The sequence below is a fragment of the Gopherus flavomarginatus genome, chromosome 10, assembly GCF_025201925.1.
Source record: "Gopherus flavomarginatus isolate rGopFla2 chromosome 10, rGopFla2.mat.asm, whole genome shotgun sequence".
Classification (NCBI taxonomy): Eukaryota; Metazoa; Chordata; order Testudines; family Testudinidae; genus Gopherus; species Gopherus flavomarginatus.
The window spans coordinates 59,533,707-59,557,574 of NC_066626.1; the positions used below are offsets into that span (position 1 = coordinate 59,533,707).

Genomic DNA, 23,868 nt, shown 5'->3' on the forward strand with positions numbered 1-23,868 from the left:
ATGGAACATCACTGTTCTAATTCTGGAAAAAAGAGTAGGTGGCCTGGTAGTACTATCCCCACAGGTTTTTGAGAATACAAAGCTTTGAATGAGATGCAGTGCAGTGCATTCCAAAGGCAAATAAATGCTGACCTATCCCTGCTACAACTTAATTTGGAGAGTTGGAGTGCTAAAAATTTTTATCAAAGCCTATGCTGAGAAATGTATCTGCTCTACACCCTCTTAAATGTTGAGGGGAAGACAGTGGTAAAGAGAGGGAGAGAGACTGAAATGAGCATCAAAACAGCAATTTTACAATTACTGGGTTTTGGGGGACATTAAAAAAAGCAGTTTCTATATATTCAGTATACGTGGAGGGCAGGGTTGTAGTGGAAGTTGTGTTGAAATAACAAGCCATCACTTGACTGTGAAGTGATTCCTGGTCCTGCTTGCAGACTCTGAGGCTCTGTAGGGAAGTGTATGATCTGGGTCTTGTGCAGTCAATCTGCAAAGAGCAAGCCTACTGCAAGGTGGGGCGGGTTGAGCCTCTCTGCCTTAGGGAGCACCCTGCTTTCATTCTCTGTGTTTTTGGTTCTTATGTGTTATCATTCTGAATGTCAAGAAATAAAGTAATGTTATATTGCAACCTTCCAGAATAATTAAATCATTATGGTCTAGTATTACGAACACTAACGACTCACATTAGGAATGTAATTCATGTATATAGGATCGGGGTCCATATCATTTTAATGGCATTAATTGTTTAAGGTTTCCATAAGAAATTATATACTTCTGCACAGAAAGATATGTAGGCCTAGTTTTTCAAAAGTTATTAGGTGCCTAAAGATACAGATAGAGGCCTAGAGGGGTTTTCAAAAGTGTCTAGATGCCTATGCTCCACTGAGTCAGTCGTCTAGGTGCTTTTTGAAAATCCCATTAAACACCTATCTGCATCTTCATGGACCTAAATACATTTAAAAATCTGGACCTTAGTGCCCAAATAATTAGATGACGCTGAAAGTAAGTGGGATAGTGCAAAGCAAGAAAAATAACCGTGCACATTTCAGAGTGTGATGAACCTTATATTTAAAATACATGTGCAAATCACATTTCCATCTGAATCTGCCACTCTCCTTCATGCAGTACTTAGGTTTCTTTAAAACAAAGTTTTGTTAAGGGTTAAGTGACAACTACATAATTTCCAGATTTTCTAATAACTGTACTGATGGATCAAAGTACCCCAGGATTAAAAACAACAATTTAATTTTGAAGCATATATATCCCAAGTTGAGAAATGTGTTGAGTCCTCTGGCTAAGAGTGCACACATCACTGACAAACAGAGAAGAGGATTGCATTTAAGTGAACTTACCACCTTAAAATATATTCACTCTTGCCTATAATTTACGTGTTAAATTTATTGGAGTTTTGGTTCCAGTGTGACACACAAAGTAAAAAAATCAATACAGATTGGAGAGCTTTCTAGTGCCCCTGGCAAATATGAATGGCACTTGATGAAAAGTGAAGGTTTTCATCGCACCTACAGTGCCACTGCTTTGGTGTAATTCTCACCACATGCTTCACAGATATTTATATCACTAGCCCATAGAACAGCTTTTGTTATAAGTTTGGCACTGTGATGTCCTGCAAGGCTATAGAAAGTATTAATTATTTTAAGGGATTTATAATTCTAACAGAAGTATTCCCCTCTGGGATTAAACTTAGTATGTATGTCTTCAGAGTTGGAAGAATTTCTTGTAAAAATTGGTCAACATTCCCCCCACCCCACCCCCCAAGAATAGGGGAAAGAGTTTTACTATGTTTCTGAAGCCATTTAGATCACCTATAGGGAAAAAAATAGATGCATTTTAAAACATGAAATTTGTAAACCCTTTATTTTTAATCTGGATAGTTGCAATTTGCTATTTAAAATATTGTAACATAAGCCTAAAAATTAACATTTAAAAGTAGTCTGTGTGTAAGAACTGCAACTGCATTTTCATAACATTATAACAGATTAAGGGATAAACTCCACTAAAGACAATGAAGGAACCTTATCAAATGAGCATTTCACATAGACTTACTGTAGATTGGAATTAAGCCCTGCTAACGAATCCTGACTCATTTGTATGGCCAGAACCTAATCCTAATGAATCTTCTTGGAAGAAAACTAACATGTTTTCTGTACAGTTACATTAGTTTATTATTAAAACTCCGCTAGGGAATGCAGATCCTTACTCTCTATGGCAGAACATAATGCACCTGGGTTTTCCACACAAGAACATCCCAGTTAGAACCAGGCTATGTTAGTGAATCAGGAGTCTAATGCAACTATATCTGAAAACAAATGCATCTGGTTTTCCTACAAAGATACATTAGAGGATGGATTTGAGTTATGTAAATGAATCTGGATTTGTTAGTAGGGATCACATCTGATCCCTGTGTAACGCCACAGGAGATTCTTCAACTACACTTTTTAAACTGAAAAAACCCCACTCTTAAATACAGAAATTAAAAGACTATAAATTACAACACAAGCTTCTGCATGGATACTGTAATAACTGAAACAAACTAAAATGATGGACTCAAATCCCACCCTCAACCCAAATTGTGCTTTTTAAAGTGGCATCCAAACCCCTTACATATTATACTGGGATACAATATTTGATTAGGGACAGATTCTGAAAGTTAGGCACACAACTGCACATATAAATGTGTGTGTGACTAATTTATGTTTGCAAATACCTCATGTATTTGTGGGGGAATATTTTCAAAAGTGCTTAAGGGATCTAGAATCACAGGTCTCATTGACTTTCAGTGCAAGTTGTGCTCTTCAATCCTTTAGGCATTTTAAAAAAATCTCTCAAAAATAATCAAGAATGTATGTGCACATGTCTGTGTGTGCCAAACTGTGAATATCTGCCCCATAATATTTTAAATATTAAGGGTCAGATCCTGAGGTGATCCCAAGCATTGCTCTGTGCACTTTAAAAAGCTTTCTGCCACCACCTTGATCCTGGGCAAAGCTGGTAGGTTTAAACTCTAAAGCTGTTGACTGCTAACTGACTGTTGTTGGCTCAGAATTGCTGGCACCCAAGGGGTGCCAAGGCCTTGACGCAAAGAACCCATATCTAGCCAGTTTGCATATACAGTTGTAGTTTTTGCACATACTAATTGGTGAGTGTTCAAATTTGTCAAGCACAATTCCAGAAGATATTTGAATATATGGTTTTGCTTGACCACTGGTGGTCAGAATACCACCAGTTATAAGCTAACAATACCTACATTTTGGAAAACTGCATTCCTGAGATCAACCAACAAAAGGTAACTATGTTTTTTTCTCTAAATGTATATATAAAAGGTAACTATGTTTTTTCTCTAACTATATATATAGTTAGAGAAAAAACATAGTTACCTCTTGTTGGTTGATACTCTCTCTCTCTCTCTAAATATATATATAATATTATCTTACAAAGAACTAGATATATGGGTTAGATAATGAAGGTGTATAGCAGGGGTCGGCAACCTTTGGCATGTGACTCACCCTGGCGAGCCAGGCCTGTTTGTTTATCTGCCGTGTCTGCAGGTTCGGCCAATTGCGACTTCCACTGGCCACAGTTTGCTGCTCCAGACCAATGCGGGCTGTGGAAAGCAGCGCGGGCTGAGGGATGTGACGGCCGTGGGTTCCCACTGCCCCCATTGGCCTGGAGCAGTGAACCGCAGCCAGTGGGAGCCACGATAGGCTGAACCTGCAGACATGGCAGGTAAACAAATCGGCCTGGCTCGCCAGTGTGCTTACCCTGGCGAGCTGCATGCCAAAGGTTGCTGACGCCTGGTGTATAACATTCTTCTTTGCAATGTAGATGGTGTACAATTGTGTGAAGTGTGAGGGTTTCTAGAACATGCACACCAAAATAGCATCAGAAGAAGCCAAGCAATACAGAGATACATTTAACTACATGTTGTTTTAGTCAGAAAAGCTAAACTCTTACAAAACTGAATGAGTTCTCTGATACACAGCAGAAAAAATACTTAGCAAGAAATACCTGAAAAATCCAAATAGTCCTATGCATTTAATTGGTGACAGGAATGAAAATATTGTGAAATAAGAACACTCATTAATGAACTTTCAGTTTTTAATCAGAAAAATAGATAAAACACACCTTTAATAAGTCCTTTTTCTTGCAATGTTTTCAGTGAGGGTCTTCGGTTGATAAACTTCTTTAATCTGCTTTTGACTCGATTTCTGTCATTTGTATCAGAGGCACTGTAGTTCAGTCTGAAAACTGGAGAATAAAGAAAATAAAATCTAAATTTCTAGTAAAGCCACATTTTTAAAACTAATAGTACTTTGTGCAAATTTTCTTGGAAAACAATGGCCATGTCCACCCTTGAGAAATCACACAGTAGGTCAGCAGCATAGCTAGTGGGATAGTACAAAGAGTTTAATTAATATTTGTGTGAAAAAACATGATGCATTCACTCAATATTATTCATGGAGTCATATTATTTATTGTTCATACATATTTGGATGGCCACCAGTTTACTTGTGAAACATTCATGAATCCCAAGAGTTTCACATGGATGATTATTCAACTGAAAGTTCCAAATGGAAGTGTGCTATATGTTATTAGTGGGATACTATTTTTATGAGAAGGGGTGGGTTGACATAGCACTGGTGCTGGTCTGAATCCCCTTGCCAAGTCAGATTAGGCATCTCATTATTGTTATTACAATTGTAGAAAGCATGGCTTAATGACAAGAAACATAAGCAAGATGCATTAATTTATGGAAGAAAAAGTGTTCCAATTCTAAATATTTCATTTTATTATATTTAGGTATTTACTGCGATGAGAAACCTTTGGGCCAAGTCCTCTTGTGGTTTATGCCAGCAAGATGTGGGACCCACTTCCTGAGAGTTCACAGGAGCAAACCGTGATGATGCAAGTCAGCTATAACTTCTTGTCTGCTGGGGTGTTCACAGAGAACTGTCACAGCCCCCTAAACTGGCATTACTGATGGCAAGAGGCATAGCCAGGACCCCAAAATATTCCCTACTTCAGCATTCAGCACTTCTCCATGTCTGTATTGTTCCATCCTGTGTTTAAAGCAGTGAGTAGGGATTCTGGGTGAGAAAATCTCTGTGAGGATTCCCCAACCTTACACATCCTAGGAGATCTGTGGGAGGCCAGAGATATCCATTTTTTTGCCCCTCATAAGGCTTTTCTAGTTTCCCTGTGTCCTGGCTCTGGCAGTCCCTAAGTCACCTAGAGGGCTGTGAACAAAAGGTTATATAGCAAGATACTGTACAATCTTTTCCAGTAAGATCTCCAGGGCTGAAGGGGGATGATATCTGTGTCTTGGCCCACTCAGTCTCCAGCTCATTCCTTTTCATGGACCTTGGACTGCAGAGAGCACCTCCCCACATAATTGCTCACCCCAATTCTTCATAGAGAAGAGGAGATCCACAAATTTACTGTTCCCTCTGTGTGCTCCTCTAAGAGGAATGATTCAGCCCTCCAGTGGCAGGGCTTCTATGGAGCATTCAGGGCCCCTCTCCTATCATAACTTGTATGGCAGCGTGGTTATAGAAGTACATATCCTCTCCCCACATAAAATCTCCCCCAAGATGCAGCAGTCCTCATTAGAAGGATCTGAGAAAAACATTATAGAGGAAAATCATGAAACAGATTAAGCTAGGTTTTGTAGCAAGCAGTTTCACATTAGTTATAAATAAAAACAGAACGCTAAAAGGTGCACAATTATAAAATAGTGATGATTTAAAGGGTCCTCTTAAAGAACAGTACAAAATCCTGGAATAATGTGGTTTATATTACAAATCTGATTTTAACAGCCAACCTTATAAAACGGTTTACGCTTTGCTGTTGTTAAGGGAGTAAAACTTGCCAAATTGTTCATTTTAAGTAAATATAACCATAACCAATTAAGGAAAGCAACGTTTAAACACATGCCTATGATAATCAGAGCATAGTTTGCTTCTGATTTCACTACTGATTTTAACAGAAGAGTGTTCAGTTTTCCCACAGCACTAAAATGACCCCACACATACTTCCACAAACTAGTAATCACATAGGACAAATAAAACAACACTTTATTGGAAAATACACAGCTTGGTACAATAATCCATCATCTATGAAAAATAGACTTCACATTTTTAATGGTAGCATTCTTAGGGCTATGCATCATAGAATATAAAGATTAGTGTTCAATTGATAGTTGACTCTTTTGTTCACTTTATATTTTAGAACTTTTTGTTCAAAGTTAGGCAATCCTTGGCAAGGATGGGCTAAAATTCCAAGTCACTCAGCCTTGCTATAAAAAGAATAACAAATGGATGTTTCCAGTACTGCATCTTAAGGGTACTTTGAAACAGTAAAGTGAATTGTATTTAGTTTTCTGACTGTGGGTATGTGGCTTAAGTTAATTCTCTCCATAGTAGTTCAATTTTTCTTTCCCTGCTCCCAGGGTGCAGCCTCCCCATTTCAAATATGGCACAAGTAAAACCACTCAGTTATTTTACGCCTGCCACATTTCTCAGTCTGCAGGATTCTGAAATACTTATAAATTATAATTCACATAATGCCTGCTTTTACTTCAGTATTAGCTCTGATTTTAACACCGAATTTGTTAAGATGATTTAACAGATCCCAATGTGGTTCACACTGAAGAACAGTTAGATAGGGGATCTACAATTCAATGTGTGAGGTAAATAATACGTATGCACAGAAAGATGTTTTATTCCAGCTGTGCAGTTTTATACCTGATACAGCAACTATGGTGTTAAAACTACATCTAGAGATAGGAATCATTATTGTCATAGACACTTTTTGTATATTCCATGTTAGATTATATATAGCATGGAGAAAAACAACAGCAAAGCCAATTTTGATGAGTTTCTTATATTATGCTGGTAAGCACATGCAAGTCACCAGAGGGAAACCTCCCAGAAATTCAAGGGTTTGAATAATATGATCCAGAATTGAGCACTGGCTAGAAATACTCTTGCTGGGATCTTGTTTAGAAATATCTTTTTTCCTGCCAAAACCGCTGCTCTCGTGGTATCCCCATGTAATAATGGCTTTGTTTTATATTTGGAAATGCAAAGAGAGCTAGATGTTGTTTCCAAATGGAAAAGTGTAGTTATACAACAGAGAGATTATAACAAACAGTTTTCTACAGTACTTTACTTTTTCAAATTTCAGACTACGGGTGTGACTAGTGAAGATCTTCCATTAATGGAAGTTGGCAAACTCAAACAGATTAACTACCAACTGCACGTAACAACTTGGCCATCTAGCTGTCCATTGGTTAAAATGACTGGCTACAGTCAATTTGGAATCCTTGAGTCTTTGTCTTCTTGTTCTGCATCTGTCATCTGTAGAGGCTGCTCTGTTGATTGTTCTTTCTGAGAAACAAACTGTAGATGTTAACAGTTTCTGTTGAACTCCTCCTGGTCATTCTCACTTACATATGATCTGGGTCCTGAATTCTTTTTATGGCAGCTGGAGTTGTCCATCCTTTTTCTGCACCCAATATGACAAGAAGACGGTCACCAGGTTCTAGACCTGGCAGTTCTCCAACTGACTGACATCTGTTGTAAAAGGGTTCGTAAGCTCTTTTACCCTTTTCATCCAATTTAGCTACTCTTTCTATGTATGGCCACTTTGGAGATAGATTATTTTCCAAAGTTGGAATAGAAGTTCTGAGTTGTCTTCCCAACAGGAGTTGTGCTGGGCTACATCCAGTAGCTGATGGTGTTGATCTGTAACTCAGAAGAGTAATGAATGAATCTTCCTGCTATAAGATTTTCTTGGCTGTCTATACAGCTATCTCAGCCTCTCCATTCACTTGTGGACTGCTAGTAATATGATCAAAATCATTACGAATGACTTAAATTCTGCTGCAGTGAATTGTGGTCCATTATCCTTCAGTAGTTGTTCTGGAATATCGATGTCAGCAAAAGTGCACTTCAGTTTCTTGATAACCCTGCAACATGTTAGCTATTTCAAATACACTATGTTTCTGTATAACTGGAAAAATAGTCCATTACAACCAGGTAATTATGTCCTCTGAATTGGTATAAATTTGCAGCTAGTCTCTTCCAAGGTCTGTCTGGTAGAGGTGTTTTACAGCATCATCTCTGAAGTTGATTTGTACTGGATCTCCGTTCAAAAATCCAATATATCAAATTTTCCACAGAGTTCCTCCACCTTTCTCACTAACCCCACCATGTCTACAGCCCTGCAGTTGAGAAGCTCTTGGTCTTTGATCCTTTGTTCACATGAACTCTGAATGCATAGCTTTGTCTTTCTAAGTTGTTTCTATGGTGAAGTGGCCCATGCAGTTCAAAATACCTGCAGAGCTAGCCAGAGCTGTGTGGTGACTTCAGCTCTGGGATGGATTGAAGGTGATTGTAAGTGCCTCCTGAGATGACTGTGATGTCAGCTCCTGAGTTCATTTTAAAGTCAATCATCTTGCCATGAATATTCAATTTCAGTCTCCAGGCAGGTTCTATATCATCACAAGTGATAGAACCCAGAAACAATGGCTCTTGATTGTCTGTAATAGGAGTCAACTGTCTGACTGACTTGGTGAGGCAAACAGCTATAAAATGTCCATATTTCATGCATTCATTACACTGGGTACCTCAGCCTGGACATGCATCTTATCTTGGGATGTTACTTTTTTCACATGTAGACTGGAACTTGTCCCTTTTAGGCATTGTCCACACTATCACTGAAAGTCGATCTAACATTATGTAACTTAATTCTCCGTAACTTACATCAACTTAAACTGGCGTCTACACTGTGTTATGTCATTATGTCAACAGGAGACACACGTTGAGGTGGCATACTGAAGTTGATGGGAGAGCAGTCTCCCATTAACTTTAGCGCATCTTCACCAGACCGGCTAAATTGATGTCACTTCATTGATGGCAACAGCATCAATTTAGCTCAATAGTGAAGACAAGCCCTTAGCCTAGGAGTTCTCTCTCCTTCCTTTGGGATTTTATGATAATCACTTCTAACACACAAGTTTCTGTTTGTAGCTTCTAAGCTCGTTTCAGATTTTTCAAGTTGCTTTTCCCTTTTGTTCTATTGTTTGACTAATTCTGATGTCTTTGCTATCTGTATAGCTATCTGTATATATGGTTAAATCTCTCTGCAACTGTAGCTGCTATGAAAGGTTTTTGTCTGTTAATCAAATAACCAGTCTGTCTGATTTTCTCTTTTTGCATTTCCCAAGTCAGTTTTTGGCCAATGTTTGCAGAGTTCTTATGAAACAGTCAACATTTCCCCCTCGTTCTTGAATTCTATGGTGATAGCAAGTTTTTTCATCAACCACAGTTCTCTGGGGGTATAAAGTATGCATCAAACAGCCTTTTATAGTAATCTTTGTGACTGTCTTCAGAAAAGTCAAAGGATTTAAACGTATGTTCTGCTTGCTTCCACATAGCTTATATTAAAGAAGATACCAGTATATCTCCATTTTCTTTGCGGAATTTATTTGCAATGTGAAATCTTGCAAAATATTGTTTCCAGTCTGTCCATTGTGAAGGTGTGTCAAAGCTGGAGTTCTCTGGGCTTTGAAGAGTGGCAAGTTGATGAGATCCTGCAACCTTTGTTGCTTTACTCCCTCTGTCTGCAGGTTTGTTGCTGTTCCTTCTGTTTCAACATTAGTTGCTATGTTCCTCCTGTTTCCAATCTTAGTTGCTATGTTCCTTCCATTTCTATTTTTAGTTTACTCCTGATACCACGTCATGATCTTGCGTACCAGATATGGACAAGTTACAGAGCCTGCTCACACACCTGATATGTTCAGCATAAGATCCTTCAGTGCTCTTCCAGGTATAGCTGAAGCTCTTTTATGAGGTTTTTTATACATAGTGCCACCTAGTGACTGAACAGCATTCCTTTACACCTCCAATATTCATTATAAATACGCATTTCAGTTGGTACCATTATATTGGCTATTCTGACATATGATGGAACAAATTCTGGAGCACTGTTTAAAGTGCACTACACATACATGCTTCAAAAACAGCATGCTCCAACCAGTAAAGACCCATGCAAGTATCAGTTCCCCTTCTCTCCCTGCACAGATTATTCCCACTGGAAACACAAATAGTTTGTGAGAGATGAAAGAGGAATGCATGGTTGTCTGTGCTGGGCCAGGAAAGCTTTACAGAATGTGTAGGTGAAAACTACAGAAGGCAAAATATCATTGTAAATTTTCTCTTGCCAAAAATGAGAGCAGGACACTACATTCCAGCAGCAAAAGGATAAGGAGACTTTACTTATCTTGTTCAGTACTAGAGCTCTTTGAGATGTGTGCCCTATATGTGCTCCATTTCAGGAGTACCTTTGATCAGATATTTTCAGTAGCGTGCCATTTTGGCCCGTGCATGCACTCCAGACATCCTCATGCCCTATACCAAGGATATTTAGAGCTGCATAAGTGAACCACACTGTTTCTTCTCTGCTGTGAAGTTCCATGAAAGAAAACTGAAGCAGAGGAGAAAGAGAGCAGATACTGGAGCACCCACAGAGACATGTTTCAAAGAATCAGGGCCGCCTGGGGGTGGGGGAGTGGGGCAATTTGCCCCAGGCCCAGAAGGGCCCCCACGAGAGTTTTTCAGGGCCCCTGGAGTGGGGTCCTTCACTCGCTCCGGGAGCCCCGGAAAACTCTCGCGGGGGCCGGGCCCCCGGAAAACTCTCGCGGGGGCCGGGACCCCAGACCTTCTTCTGCTTCGGGTCTTTGGCAGTGAGGGGGACCCTGCTGAAGTACCAGGTCCCGCTTTGGCAGTAATTTGTTGGTGGGGGGCCCCCATTGCAGATCTTCAGGGCACTTTGGCGGTGGGTCCCGGAGCAGAAGGACCCCCCCGCCGCCAAATTACTGCCGAAGCCAGAGACCCTCCCCAGGCCCCCTGAATCCTCTGGGTGGCCCTGCAAAGAACTCCAGTTACTACACAAGGTGAGTAACTTCTCATTCTTCTTTGAATAGTATCCCTGTGAGTGATTCACTTTGGATGACCTCCCACCAATATCCCCAAAGGGAGCAGAGAACTTGAGAGCAGAATCTAATACTGAAGACAGAGCTGCATTGCCAGCTACAGCATCTGATCTAGAGGCATGAACCAAAGCACAGTGTTTGGAGAAAATATGTTTCTGAGTCCAACACCTGAAACATCCTTGAGTAACACCATAGAAGAAGATTACTACCTTGTAGAAAGGACTAAACAGTCTAGGAGGAGAATGGATATTGGCAGATTCATAACATGAGATAATATATCCAGAGATCCACCTCAAGGGTCTCTTGCCGGAGATTGTGGATCTTTTTCATCTCTCCATGACTGAAACAAACAAGGAGTCTTTCTAAATGGTTTGATTCTTTCCAGATAGAAGGCTAACATCGTTCTGACATCCACGGTATAGAAACCAGTTTCCTCACTGGTCTGAGAATAAAAACTGGGAGCAGAATGACTTGGTTGATATAAAAATCAGAAGACTCTTTAGGCAGAAATTTAGGATGTGGTTGTAATGAAACCTTTTCCTTGAAAAGCACTGTAAAGAGAAAATCTGCCATTACCCCCTCACCCATTCATAATTCTGGGACAAGTGCCTGCTGAGGTCGTCAGCGATGTTGTTCTGTATATCTCAGGGGTAGGAAGATGATGAGACTATCTTGCTGGCTACGCACCAGTTCCACAGTTTTATTACTTTGACACAAAGTGAAGGAGTGTGTGCCCCACCCTGATAACTGATGTAGAACATGCAGGACACATTATTTGCTATGACCTTGACAGATTTGGCTCTGGTAAGTGGAAGGAAATGAGTGGAAGCACTTCTGACTGCCCTCAATTCTAAAAAGTTGCTATGAAGAAGATGCTCTTGGAGAAAGCCATTTGCTTCGCATGGTGTGTGACACTAGATGTGCTCCCCATCCCAAAAGGGATGCATTTTATGTTATAACAATGGTAGGAGGAGGTTGAATGAAAGGGACTCTTGCACAGACTTTGAAGGGTCCTTCTCCCAACTGAATGAAAAACAGACGCTTGTCCAGAATGTGTTCAGTATAAAATCTACCCTGAGCCATCTGTGGAAGCACTGAAGATGTAACGTGGCATATTGAGTTACAAAGGTACAAGTTGCCATATATCTTAATAATTTTTGCCATGGTTAGAGCACTTAGTTGACCATATGAAATAAGATTTTTCAAGGTCATGAATCCATCCACAGATAGATAGGCCCTGGCGGTCATGGCATCCAGAGAAGCTTCTGTGAAATCTATCTGCTGTAGTGGAGTCAAAGTAGACTTTTAAAGGTTGAACTGAAGGCTTAAAACTGTAGAACAGAGATCTTGCTGTTCGTACTGAAGACAGAACCTCATGATAAGATCATCCTGAGTAGCCAATTGTTGAGTTAATGGAAGACAATTATTCCCAATCAATGCAGGAGGGTGGCTACGAGAACCGTGATCTTTGAGAATACCCTGGGGGCAGAGGAGAGTATGAATGGAAGCACACAATAATGGAAGTGATCCCGGTTGATTGTAAAATGAAGAAACTCTTGTGAGAAGGGTGAATATGCAGTCTTAAGATTGAGCATTATTAATGAATCACTGGAATCTAACCAAAGAATTATACCAGCAAGAGTCACACCATGCTGAATTGCTGTGGTTTCACAGTTATTACATGTGTGAGATGTAATATATGTCTCTATCCCATGTTCTTCTGGGGGACCATGAAGTACTTGGAATAGAGATCCTTGCCTCTGTGCTGGACTGCTTCTATCCCCTAAGCACAGAAGAGAGGTGACTTCCTGTCTCAGCAAGTGATCATGAAATGGGTCCCTGAAAAGGGATGGGGATGAAATGGATTGAATAACTGAGGTTACAACTTTCAAAACCCATTTGTTGGATATTATTCTCTCCCAGGCAATGGAAAAGACAGTTGTGACACTGGCAGACTAGGTGCCAGCTCATGCCGTGTCTCTTAGGCCCTCACTGAACGTTGGTGAATGCATAGCGGGAAACCAGTCTGGTTCACCTGTGTGTTAATATTATTAAAATAGGGTTTAGATTTGTAAAAAAAAATGTGTTTAATGTTTATGAAATGCTTCGAGGATGCTGCATGTAGTCATCTCAGTTATAACAAGGGTATTCCACATTATAAGGTTGTATTGAGCGTTTACATTATAAATAGGTCTTTCAAGCAATTAAAAAAATAATCACGATTAATCGCACTGTTAATAATAGAATACCATTTATTTAAATATTGGTGGATGTTTTCAACATTTTCAAACATATTGATTTCAGTTACTACACAGAATACAAAGTATACAGTGCTCACTTTATATTTATTTTTATTACAAATATCTGTGCTGTAAAAAAACCAAAAGAAATAGTATTTTTCAATTCACCTCATACAAGTCCTGCAGTGCAATCTCCTTATCATGAAAGTTGAACTTACAAATGTAGAATTATGTACAAAAAACTGCATTCCAAAATAAAAGAATGTAAAATTTTAGAGCCTACAAGGTCACTCAGTACTACTTGTTCAGCCAGTCACTCAGACAAACAAGTTATTTTACATTTGCAGGCGATAATGCTGCCTGCTTCTTGTTTACAACGTCACCTGAAAGTGAGGACGGACGTTCGCATGGCACTGTTATAGATGGCATTTCAAGTTATTTATGTGCCAAATGTGCTAAAGATTTGTATATCCCTTCATCTTCAGCCACCATTGCGGAGGACATGCGTCCATGCTGATGATGGGTTCTGCTCGATAACAATGCAAACCAGTGAGACCAATGCATTTTCACTTTCATCATCTGAGTCAGCCACCAGATGCCACTAGCAGAAAGTTGATTTTCTTTTTTGGTGGTTCGGGTTCAGTAGTTTCCACATTGGAGTGTTGATCTTTTAAGACTTTTAAAAGCATGCTCTACACTTCATCCCTCTCAGATTTTGGAAGGCACTTCAGATTCTTAAACCTTGGGTTGAGTGTGGTAGTTATGTTTAGAAATCTTACATTGGTACCTTCTTTTGAGTTTCGTCAAATCTGCAGTGAAAGTGTTCTTAAAATGAACACATGCTGGGTCATCATCTGAGACGGCTATAAGATGAAATACATGGCAGAATGCAGGTAAAACAGAACAGGAAACATATTATTCTCCCCCAAGGAGTTCAGTCAAAATTTAATTAATGCATTATTTTTTAACGAGCCTCATCCGCATTGAAGCATGTCCTCTGGAATGGTGGTTGAAGATGAAGGAGCATAAGAACTTTTAGCATATCTGGCATGTAAATACCTTGCAACGCCGGCTACATATGTGCCATGTGAATGCCTGTTCTCACTTTCAGGTGACATTGTTAATAAGATTTCCCCACAGCTTCCCCCCAACAGAGCTTTACACTGATACATGTAGTTACTGATATATGTAGCTTGCTTTTCATTACAGTGTGTGCACACGGTCTATAGGCCGCTGCCAGTGGGTGTAATACAAACATAGTGTAAGTGTGCTTGGAGGCCAATGTATACAGGGTTCTCTAAGCCAAGACTGGTGGCTGGCCTTTGGGCTTGCTCCTTCAGCAACAATTTAAACTTTATTTCTCTATTTTTGAGATCTGCCTTTAAAGACAGATCTTACACTTGGACAGTATATGGGAGTTTCCCAAAAAACAGAGCCACCAAGAATGGCCATCTGGTCTGTTTTGGCAGTTTACAGGTTAGGCATCATGGTGGTTCAGGCTTGAAATTTCAGGGGGGAAAGCTTTCCAAAACTTTCAGAATCAGGACCACGGTTGCATTGATGATTACTTTGTGTGAATGTGATGAAAGAATATTAAATACAAACCCTGCAACCAGATAGTACATCTCCAGCAGTCTAATTTTTGAGGAGCAATGCTTTGGACAAGGCCTATATGACCCAGAAAGGAACAGGTTTAACATTTTCTAAATGTCCCTATATGTCTGAATGATTTTATTGACATGGTTTACCCCGACATCCTCACACTATACAATACTATCCTACCTTCCTCCCAACGACTTTTATTTCACTCTCAATTTACAAAACATTTACACAAAATCCCAAGGGTTTACCTATGATTAATTCCTGACAAATACGGTATATTTGAGTATGTTGAACCTGTGTTGAAAGCATTGGTTTTTGAAGAACTATCCATTAACGACTTTCTGGACTGTGACAATGGATATTGACAGTACTTGTCAGACTAAAGCACTATTGATTGTTTCACATCATGTGTATAGCAAAACCAATTTCTTTCAAGTGCCTCTTCCTAACTCTAATACATTATAACAGTGCCTATCTGTTTATCATAACTCCCAACATTATTGCATGTAATGCATTCAAAAAGAAAGGGTTCAGAAGGAATGAACAGCACCAGTGGGAGAAGTTAAGGCACTAAACAATGCAAATACTTTAGCAATGCTAGTTTCTCTTTCATTGAGATTTATTGCTGGAGTTAAAACAATACAGCAGTGTGTGTTATGCTTTCTTTAATAATCTTGAACATTTCCTGTAAGGTGAAGCTGATTTGTGCTAGAAGAACAATACTTATACAGGTCAATATTTCACTAACTTCTTCCCAATACACTTACTCAGGCCATTATTTCACTAGTAAGAGCCACAAGCTTAATCCTTCAAGGTAGTGAGCACTTTGGTCCCAATCCTGAGAAACAATTAAGCATGTGCTTAACTTTAACAGTTTGAGTAGATCCATTGGCTTTACTGGGAATATTCATATGCTTCAAGCTAATCACTTGCTTAAGTGCTTTGCAGAATCAGGGCCTGCATGTTTATCACCTTGCAGGACTGTGCCAAATGTGAGATACTAAATGTGAGCATAGAGAAAGTGTCCCATAATCCCTTGGATACTGGAAATGTGAGTCTAACAGTTATACAGTACTGTATAATCATTGCATAGATTTGCAGTTCACTGTGTCGGAATTTATAACACTTTGGGCAAGGCAGCACTTTACCTGTTCTTTCCACAAGGAATGCAAAATCTTTTGAGAGTCTCCTTAATTTATGTACTCACTAAAGTAATGGGTACAATCTCATCCTTCATGGTTGTATAGTACCCTTCATCTGATTATTTCAGCCTCCTACAATGACTATGAAATAAGAAATTGCTATTATTATATCCTGTTTAAAAATGGGTAAATTAAGTCACAGAGAAGATAAGTGGTCTGCTTTACAGGAACCCTGCAAGCCAGTGACAGAGGAAAAGATAGAAAGCAGGGGTCCTGACCCTTAACCCTCTCCTCTTACCTTAGACCTTATGCATGGATCTGAAAACTGTTTGCAGCAGCAGATGATAGCCAGAAGAGGCTAGAGGGATTTCTTGAAGATAGTTCTACTATTTAAGGCCATCATAGGCCTAAATGCATGAATTTAAATTACATTCAGTGTTTGAATTGTTTTTAAAATAGGTGGTTGAAACAACCATTTAGATTTGTAACAGTAAATATTTATGCAACAAACTCAGAAATAAATAATAGGACAAAGAAAACAACGATTATGTAGCACATATAATTTTGCTGTAATATGACAGCCTTACAACTTAAGTGCTCAATACTGTCCTTATACTTCATGAAATCCATGTGCATTAGCAGTAAAGATGCAATGAAATAACTATATAATTCATATTTCTGCATCAAACTCTTATGCTTCTAAAATGTTTGTGTTTGTCCAATCTGCTAAAATAAATGGAAATAAATTGGCGGTACATATTAGTTTCACTGTAAGTTTACATTACAAACTGAAGGTGCATTCATAGATTTTGCATTAGTTGTTTGTAGCTTTTATATGGAGGAAAAATAATGTAGTATTTCTGAAAGCTGATTGCATGTTGTTATTGTCGCCATCCTAACAATGCCATTATGTCATGTATACATTACATTTATTTTAAGTATACAAATCACAATGCCAGAAATCAGTGAATCTGTTTTGTTCATATAGTGCAGTGTTTCCCAAACTTGGGACGCCGCTTGTTCAGGGAAAGCCCCTGGCAGGACTGGCCGGTTTGTTTACCTGCCCTGTTCACAGGTCCGGCCGATCGCGGCTCCCACTGGCCGTGGTTCACTGCTCCAGGCCAATGGGAGCTGCTGGAAGCAGCACAGGCTGAGGGATATGCTGGCCGCATTTCCCGCAGCCAGGGCCAGCTCTAGGTTTTTTGCCACCCCAAGCAAAAAAATTTTGGCTGCCCCCCACTGCAGCCCTGGGCTCTCACCTCTCCCCCACCAGTGCCCTCCCCCACCCACACCCCTGCCTCCGCAGCCCTGGGCTCTCTCTTCTCTCCCCACCTGCACCTCCTGCCACCCCAGCGCTGGGCTCCCCACCCCACCCCACCCCCCGCCATCGGGATAAGCAGCAGGGCTCCTGGGCAGTACCTCAGCCCAGGGTCGCTCCAGTTGGGTCTCCCGCCTCCGGGACCAGCCAGGACCCTAGAGAGCAGAGCTGGAGGACCGTCCCGGCAGGGGGCTGAGGAGCCGGGGCAGGGCAGCCGCAGAGGGAGAGGAGCCCCAGAGAGAGGGACGCGGGAAGGGGTGGTTCTAGGTATTTTGCCGCCCCAAGCACTGCAGGCAGGCTGCCTTCGGTGGCTTGCCTGTGGGAGGTCCCCGGTCCAGTAGATTCTGCAGCACACCTGCGGGAGGTCCGCCGAAGCAGTGGGACAGCAAATCCTCCACAGGCATGCCACCAAAGGCAACCTACCTGCTGCCCTTGTGGCGACCGGCAGAGCGCCCCCCACGGCTTGCCGCCCCAAGCATGCGCTTGGCATGCTGGTGCCTGGAGCGACCCCTGGACACGGGACCCTCATAGTAGCATCCTGCCCTCTATGGCCCTGCTGCTGCTGCTGCTTCTGGCCACCCTGCCGTGGTCCCTGGGCAGCTTGGGCAGCTTCGCCCAGCCCTGGCTGTGGCGCTAGGGGGTGACCACCCTGCAGGCAGCTCTATGTGCCCCACAAAATTCAGAAACACAAAGGAGTACATTTTTTTCCTTCAGTGCACTTCTCTATAGTAAAAGCAACAGAGCAGCACATAAAATTCCCAGAAAAACAGAAACAAACAGCCAGCAACTTCACTGGAGTTGGATTTAAGAGACCAGGATTCTACTATTGGTTCTGCCACTAGCCTGCTGGGTAGCCTCATTAAAGTCAATTTCAGTCTCTGTGCCTCCATTTTCCAATCTATAAAATGCTTTTGTAAAACACCTTAATATCTGCAAGGAAAAGCTAAGTAGTATTTGACCAAAATATGTTTTTCAAAGTTCACCTGTAGCAAATTTTTAACAGCGAGGGTATTAAACCATTGTAGCAAAAGCATCACCTGCAATTTTTAAATCAAGATTGGAAATTTTTTCTAAAAGATATGCTCTAGTTCATAGAGAAATTAATACAAGAAAGACCCATCGCCTGTGTTATACAGGAGATGAGACTAGATGATCACAATGGTCCCCTCTGCCCTTATAATCTATGAATGTGAACATGAGTTGAATAAGAATTTTTTTTATGTAGAATTCTCAAGAAGTAACAAGTATGGATGTGCCTCCCCAAAAAAGAAGCAAAAAAGAGAACCAGGAACTGGCTAACATTATCACAGAGTTGTTCACAACAAAAATGTATTGAAAGAATGTAGCCTGTTTTTTTTCATGCTTGTAGAATAGGTGTGAGCAGATATTGATGCAGCTGTTGTATGAATTCACTTAATAAATATTTTTTCAATTTTTTGCTCTATGGATTGATTGTGAATATTCATAATTTAAATTAAATTGCTCAGTTGAATGGTCTGATAAGTTACATGGGTCCTATTCAATGGCAATACACAGATGGACTGCTGTGATCACAGAGCCCCACCGACTTTAAAGGGGCTGTGCATGAGAGATAGGGCAATTTCCTGCAATATCCTTGGGAAAAAAAAACATATTAAATTAAGTTTAAGTATTTTTGGAGTCCAGTGTATTAAACACAAAGTTTATGTGTAATTGTGGGATCTCTTGTAACTTCTCTGGGGTGGACTCATGAGCCAAACAAACTTTGGGAAGTTATGAGCTTCAGATGTCTATTTTAAACAATATACCAGACAAGGAGGAACTTTTGGGACAAACAAAAGTTAAGTGGGTTTTCTAGGGAATCCTGGGAGGTGGGGAATGCAAATTCTCACCTTTCAAAGCTATACACTGGGGAGAGAACCACTGTCTGCTGATAGCCTGTTACCTGAGGACAAAAATCAAAGGCCCATGCTGTATAAAGTCAAGAAAGAAGATTCTTGTCCTGAGCTAAAGCAGTGATGAACTTGTGACCACAGAAAAAACTTTGTGTGATTGAATGACTGATCACCTATCAGGGTCCTTGTTGGAGTTGGAATGGTCTCTGATAAGCTTATTGGCATGTATGCATTTTCTCTTATTCTTTTAAAAATGTTTTCTCTAATGCTTTCATGTGATGAATAAATGTGAACACTTAGAAAGAGGTTATAAATGGGCAATTATAACTGTTCATAGCCTCTGCAGAGAAAACAAAGTACAAACACTGACCTGTATAAGCAGTCTGGCTTGTTGGGAAACATACAGTGTAGGCAAGGGACTATGCAGCCTGGAGAAACCCAGCTCAGCATGGAGAGAGGTGATGACTGCAGAGCTGGAAGCCTAAAGTGGGCAACCTGGCTGAACCACGGAAGGGCAATACAGGTGCAGTAGCCCTGAATTGTGACAAATGGATGCTGTAGTCCCTCCATCATTTTGTTGTAGGATCTTATCTGTAATTTACTGTAAGTTACCATTTGTAATTAAAAGTAAGTGGATCTCATGCTTTGGGGCACAAACTAACCACCTGCAGAGGCCAGGAAAGATTTGGTACTCCTTGTATCTCTCTAGCTACCATACATGACTGCAATTGGATTACTCAGATACTTAAAGATACATGCAGTGTTGTTGCAACTGTGTTGGTCCCAGCGTATTAGAGAGAGAAGGTGGGTGAGGTGATATCTTTAACTTGACCAACTTCTGTTGATGAGAGAGACAAGCTTTTGAGTTTACACAGAGCTCTTCTTCGAGGGTTTGGAAGCTAGGCATGTGATTAAGTACCCTGCTGAACTCAGGCCATTCAAAAGGAATATTATCACATGAAAATCATTCTTCACTGATATTTTTGTCAATAGTGCTCTGTTGCTCAAAGTGAACACAAAAGGGATGAATTAAATGCATTTAGAAATGTGATGGAATATCGATAGCATTATTCTTCCCATTATTTACCCAGTTGTACCACCATGTGTATAATCTTATTTTTTTTCTAGACCCAGAATGTTCTTTTTAGTGCAACCCATAGAGTGAAGGACTGGATTTGACCTATATTACATATGTTATAAGAACCAACAAGATGATAATGTTTCCTTCCAATGAACAGCTACAGACACACGGTATTATTCATATTAAAAATTATTATTTGAATACCAAGGAATGTTAGCATACTAGGAAACAGCAAATGCCAAGGGATGTGTGTTTGTTTTTTAAATAAGAAGTCAGCAGCAGAGTTTCCATAACAAGGCAAATGGAATTTCTTGTGAAGAAGTGACCCACAACCATTGTCTCGAAGGTAGTCAAGGAATAGCTAGTCAAAGAGCTGTATAAACATTATTATTAATTTTGTGTCCTTTCTTTTAACAAGTTATCTCTACCCCAAGTAAATCATTACTACGTGTAATTGAACAAAGGTTCTTTTAAAGAGAAAAATTTCATATGCTAAAGAAGTAATTTTACTTCTTTCCTTAACCAAAGATCTTGTTAAATCCTATATTCATTTTCACAGATTGCAGAGGTCATAGACAGACTGATCTTTACCGCTATGAGCTTCACTTTACTTTTCTGATCCAAGTTATATATGTTGTATTGATTAAAATACAATTGAACGTACAAACATTCGAACAATTACAGCCTAAACCTGGAGCAAATCCCAACTGTAGTCCTGGCCTAAAGGAGAATGGTTTTAGTTTTAAAATCAGTGCTTCAGTTGATAAACTGAAGCAGGATTTAACCTATATAAAAACATACTTAATGGCATAATTGAACCTTTAAAGTGAGAAGCAAAACAACTAATGAAGGACAAACGTTAGAGTTTGGATATGGTTCAGATAAGCACCCAAAACTTGAGATGCTTATCCAAAGCTTATCTTGTGCACAAAAAGCTTTATTTCAAGAGCTCTAATATATGTAAGCAAAGTACTGTAGAAAGGAAATTCTATTATCAGGAAACAGCACCTTATGACAACATTCACGTGTTAAGCATCAAAGTTTAAGCAAAACATTTTACAGAAAACTACTTCATGGAAGTACAATACTTGGATGAAATCCAACACAGAGAAAAAATATTATTAAGGAGAAAGATAATACAAATGCAATTAGGCTATCGAGCAATGAAACTCAATATGTGCTTGATATCTGAAACCTTCCAAGCTTACAATGAATAAGTAAGCAGAAATCAGAGTCCTTATTCTTCTGAAGTCTTACTGTCCAAATTTATGGTACTATTATCTGAGTGTTTCAAAGATATTGTGACTATTTCTTCTCAGAATATGATAGCTTTATTTTTATGAATAACCTAAAACTTGGGTGTGGACAAACTACGTACCCCTGATTCTTTCAACATTGAAGAATTGCTTCAGAAAAGTACACTTCTTGCTTTCTAACTGAGTTTTCAGTACTAATAACCAGGAGGGAGAAAAGGTTAGTGTCAAAGAACATTTTTCATTTGGGTATCCTGTCCTTCCCATTAAGGACAGAAAGCACTTCAATAATAGCTCCCTTTCGTAGTCTACATTTTGCCATACCTAAATGACTCAGAAAAAAATGTCATACCAGATGAGACCGTTGATGCATCTCGTCTGGCATCCTACTTCTTCCAGTGGGAATATCTAATGCTATTCTCCAGCGGGAGGCAAAAGTCTTACAAATGATACAGCAAGCCAAATGTGTTTCTGCCTCTCCTCATCTGATTTTCCTTCCCTTAGCTCTTAACTCTTTGCTCCTTAAGCTTGCCCATTTATTTCCCTCCTTTCCCCTCAAATCTGACCATTTTATTGATTCTCAGCTTCATTTTCCCAGGGACTGAATCCAGATATCTAATTACCACCTTCTCAAAATCTCAAATTGCTTAGGTGAAAGTTTCTAAAAGGTGAATTAGTATTTCTTTGTCTGATTCTCAGTTGGTTTGTAGGATTTAAATGTGTCAATGATGTCACTTTTGCCATACTACTATATGCATAACAAGTGTTCAGCTGGAAATTAGAACTTCCACTTTTTGATGTTGCACCTGGAGAGCACCACAGCATTTACCAATCAAAATGAAGGACCCTCAAGATCATGTATTTTTTCAGTACATTTCTCTATCCATTTTGCACCTTGCTTTAATTTTGGTTAATATAGAAGTAAATGGAGAAGTCCTCACTGACTTCCAATGCCACAGTCTTTGGTTATCTTCTCCCCACGTTCCTAAGGCATCACTGTGTCTGACTCTTGTTACTAGAGCTTAAGCTTCTTTCAGTAGAAGGCAATTATGTTATGTAAACAGGCTTACCTAGCAGAGATCCATATCTATTTGCTTTTTAAACTGCTTCTGTGGGGTGGACAAGACATCTTCATTAGTTACCTATGATAATTCTTAAGTCTTTTTCCCTACCAATGATTGTGTGAGTGCATAGTCCATCAGCACACATGAGAATTATAAACTGTTTTGATATTTATTTATGGTAAATGTTATTGGACACCATGTTGTACAGCTCCTAAGAATCTTGCATTTTCACGTCATTTAAATGGCATGTAATTAAAATCTTAACACTGAATTGTTCCATCCACTAACTTTAAAAGAAGATGGAAATTTATTTTAATATGGTAGAGTGGAATAATGGCAACGTTTGCACTTATTTTTGGAATAGCTGGGCTTCCAATGAGCCATGGGCGAGATTTACCAGTGAGCTTCAACTTCAGTAATGCAGAAAGATATAAACCCAGCTTAACTGGCCAGTCAAGATAGATTTAGGGATGCACTGCATCACTTGAATGATGCAATGGAGCCAGGATATCACCCCTTGTGTTTATAATGGAATATAAATTGTTCACAATTTACAATGATCTTTTAAGATACATTATTCAACGTCACCTCACTGAACCTTTGAATTTCACATTTACTGGGAACCTGGAACACAGTAACCGCCAAACTGTGGAATTTAGCACCTTGCCCAAGCAGGAGGAATCAGGGCTACTTTGTCCTTGGGGAACTCAGGGAGAGACAATCCCACCGGTGCACAGGCAGACTGTACAAGCTGCACCATAGGAACTCTCTTGTCTGTGGCTTTGTGAAGTGGAGTGTTGAGCTATAGCTCCAACTCTCCACTGGTCCTGCAGCTGCACATGGAGGGATCAGGTCAGGCTGTCTTCACAGGTGCAGAGAATGTGATTCTGAGAGGCCCTTGTGAAAGCCATGCACGGGGGGGAAGCTCTTGATGCCCTCCCTCGGCATATCCACATAAGGGCTTGTCGTAGTCTGGTCTTAATTAAACATCTGACTTTTTCCATCCTTTGATCTTCCTGTCAGGAAGGCTTTCCCTGAAGTTTTTACCTACACAAATCACAATTATATACAGTGGGCACCCTCTTACAGTTTGAAAGACTGCACTGGTTCTAATAGAATTCCCTATTTAAAGACAGGGGACGTTCCTGGGACTGGTAGAGTATTTCAGACTAGTGTACGTTTTTAAGTGCTCCAACTGTACATGCTTCTTTAATATGCTTGTCCTTAAACTGTTTATCTGGCATGTCAGCAGGCAGCTAGTGGAACAAATAGGAGATCCTGGG

At 40.0% G+C, this 23,868-nt stretch overlaps 1 protein-coding gene across 5 annotated transcripts in view; it reads right to left on the minus strand.

Moving 5' to 3' along the window:
• ARHGAP15 (Rho GTPase activating protein 15) overlaps positions 1 to 23,868 on the minus strand; it is a 457,670-nt gene that overhangs the window by 174,803 nt on the left and 258,999 nt on the right. For all 5 annotated transcript variants that reach the window (XM_050969300.1, XM_050969301.1, XM_050969297.1 and 2 more), the window contains one exon: positions 4,141 to 4,263. In XM_050969300.1, coding sequence (XP_050825257.1) covers positions 4,141 to 4,263 — 123 coding nt within the window. The remainder of the gene's footprint in view (positions 1 to 4,140; positions 4,264 to 23,868) is intronic.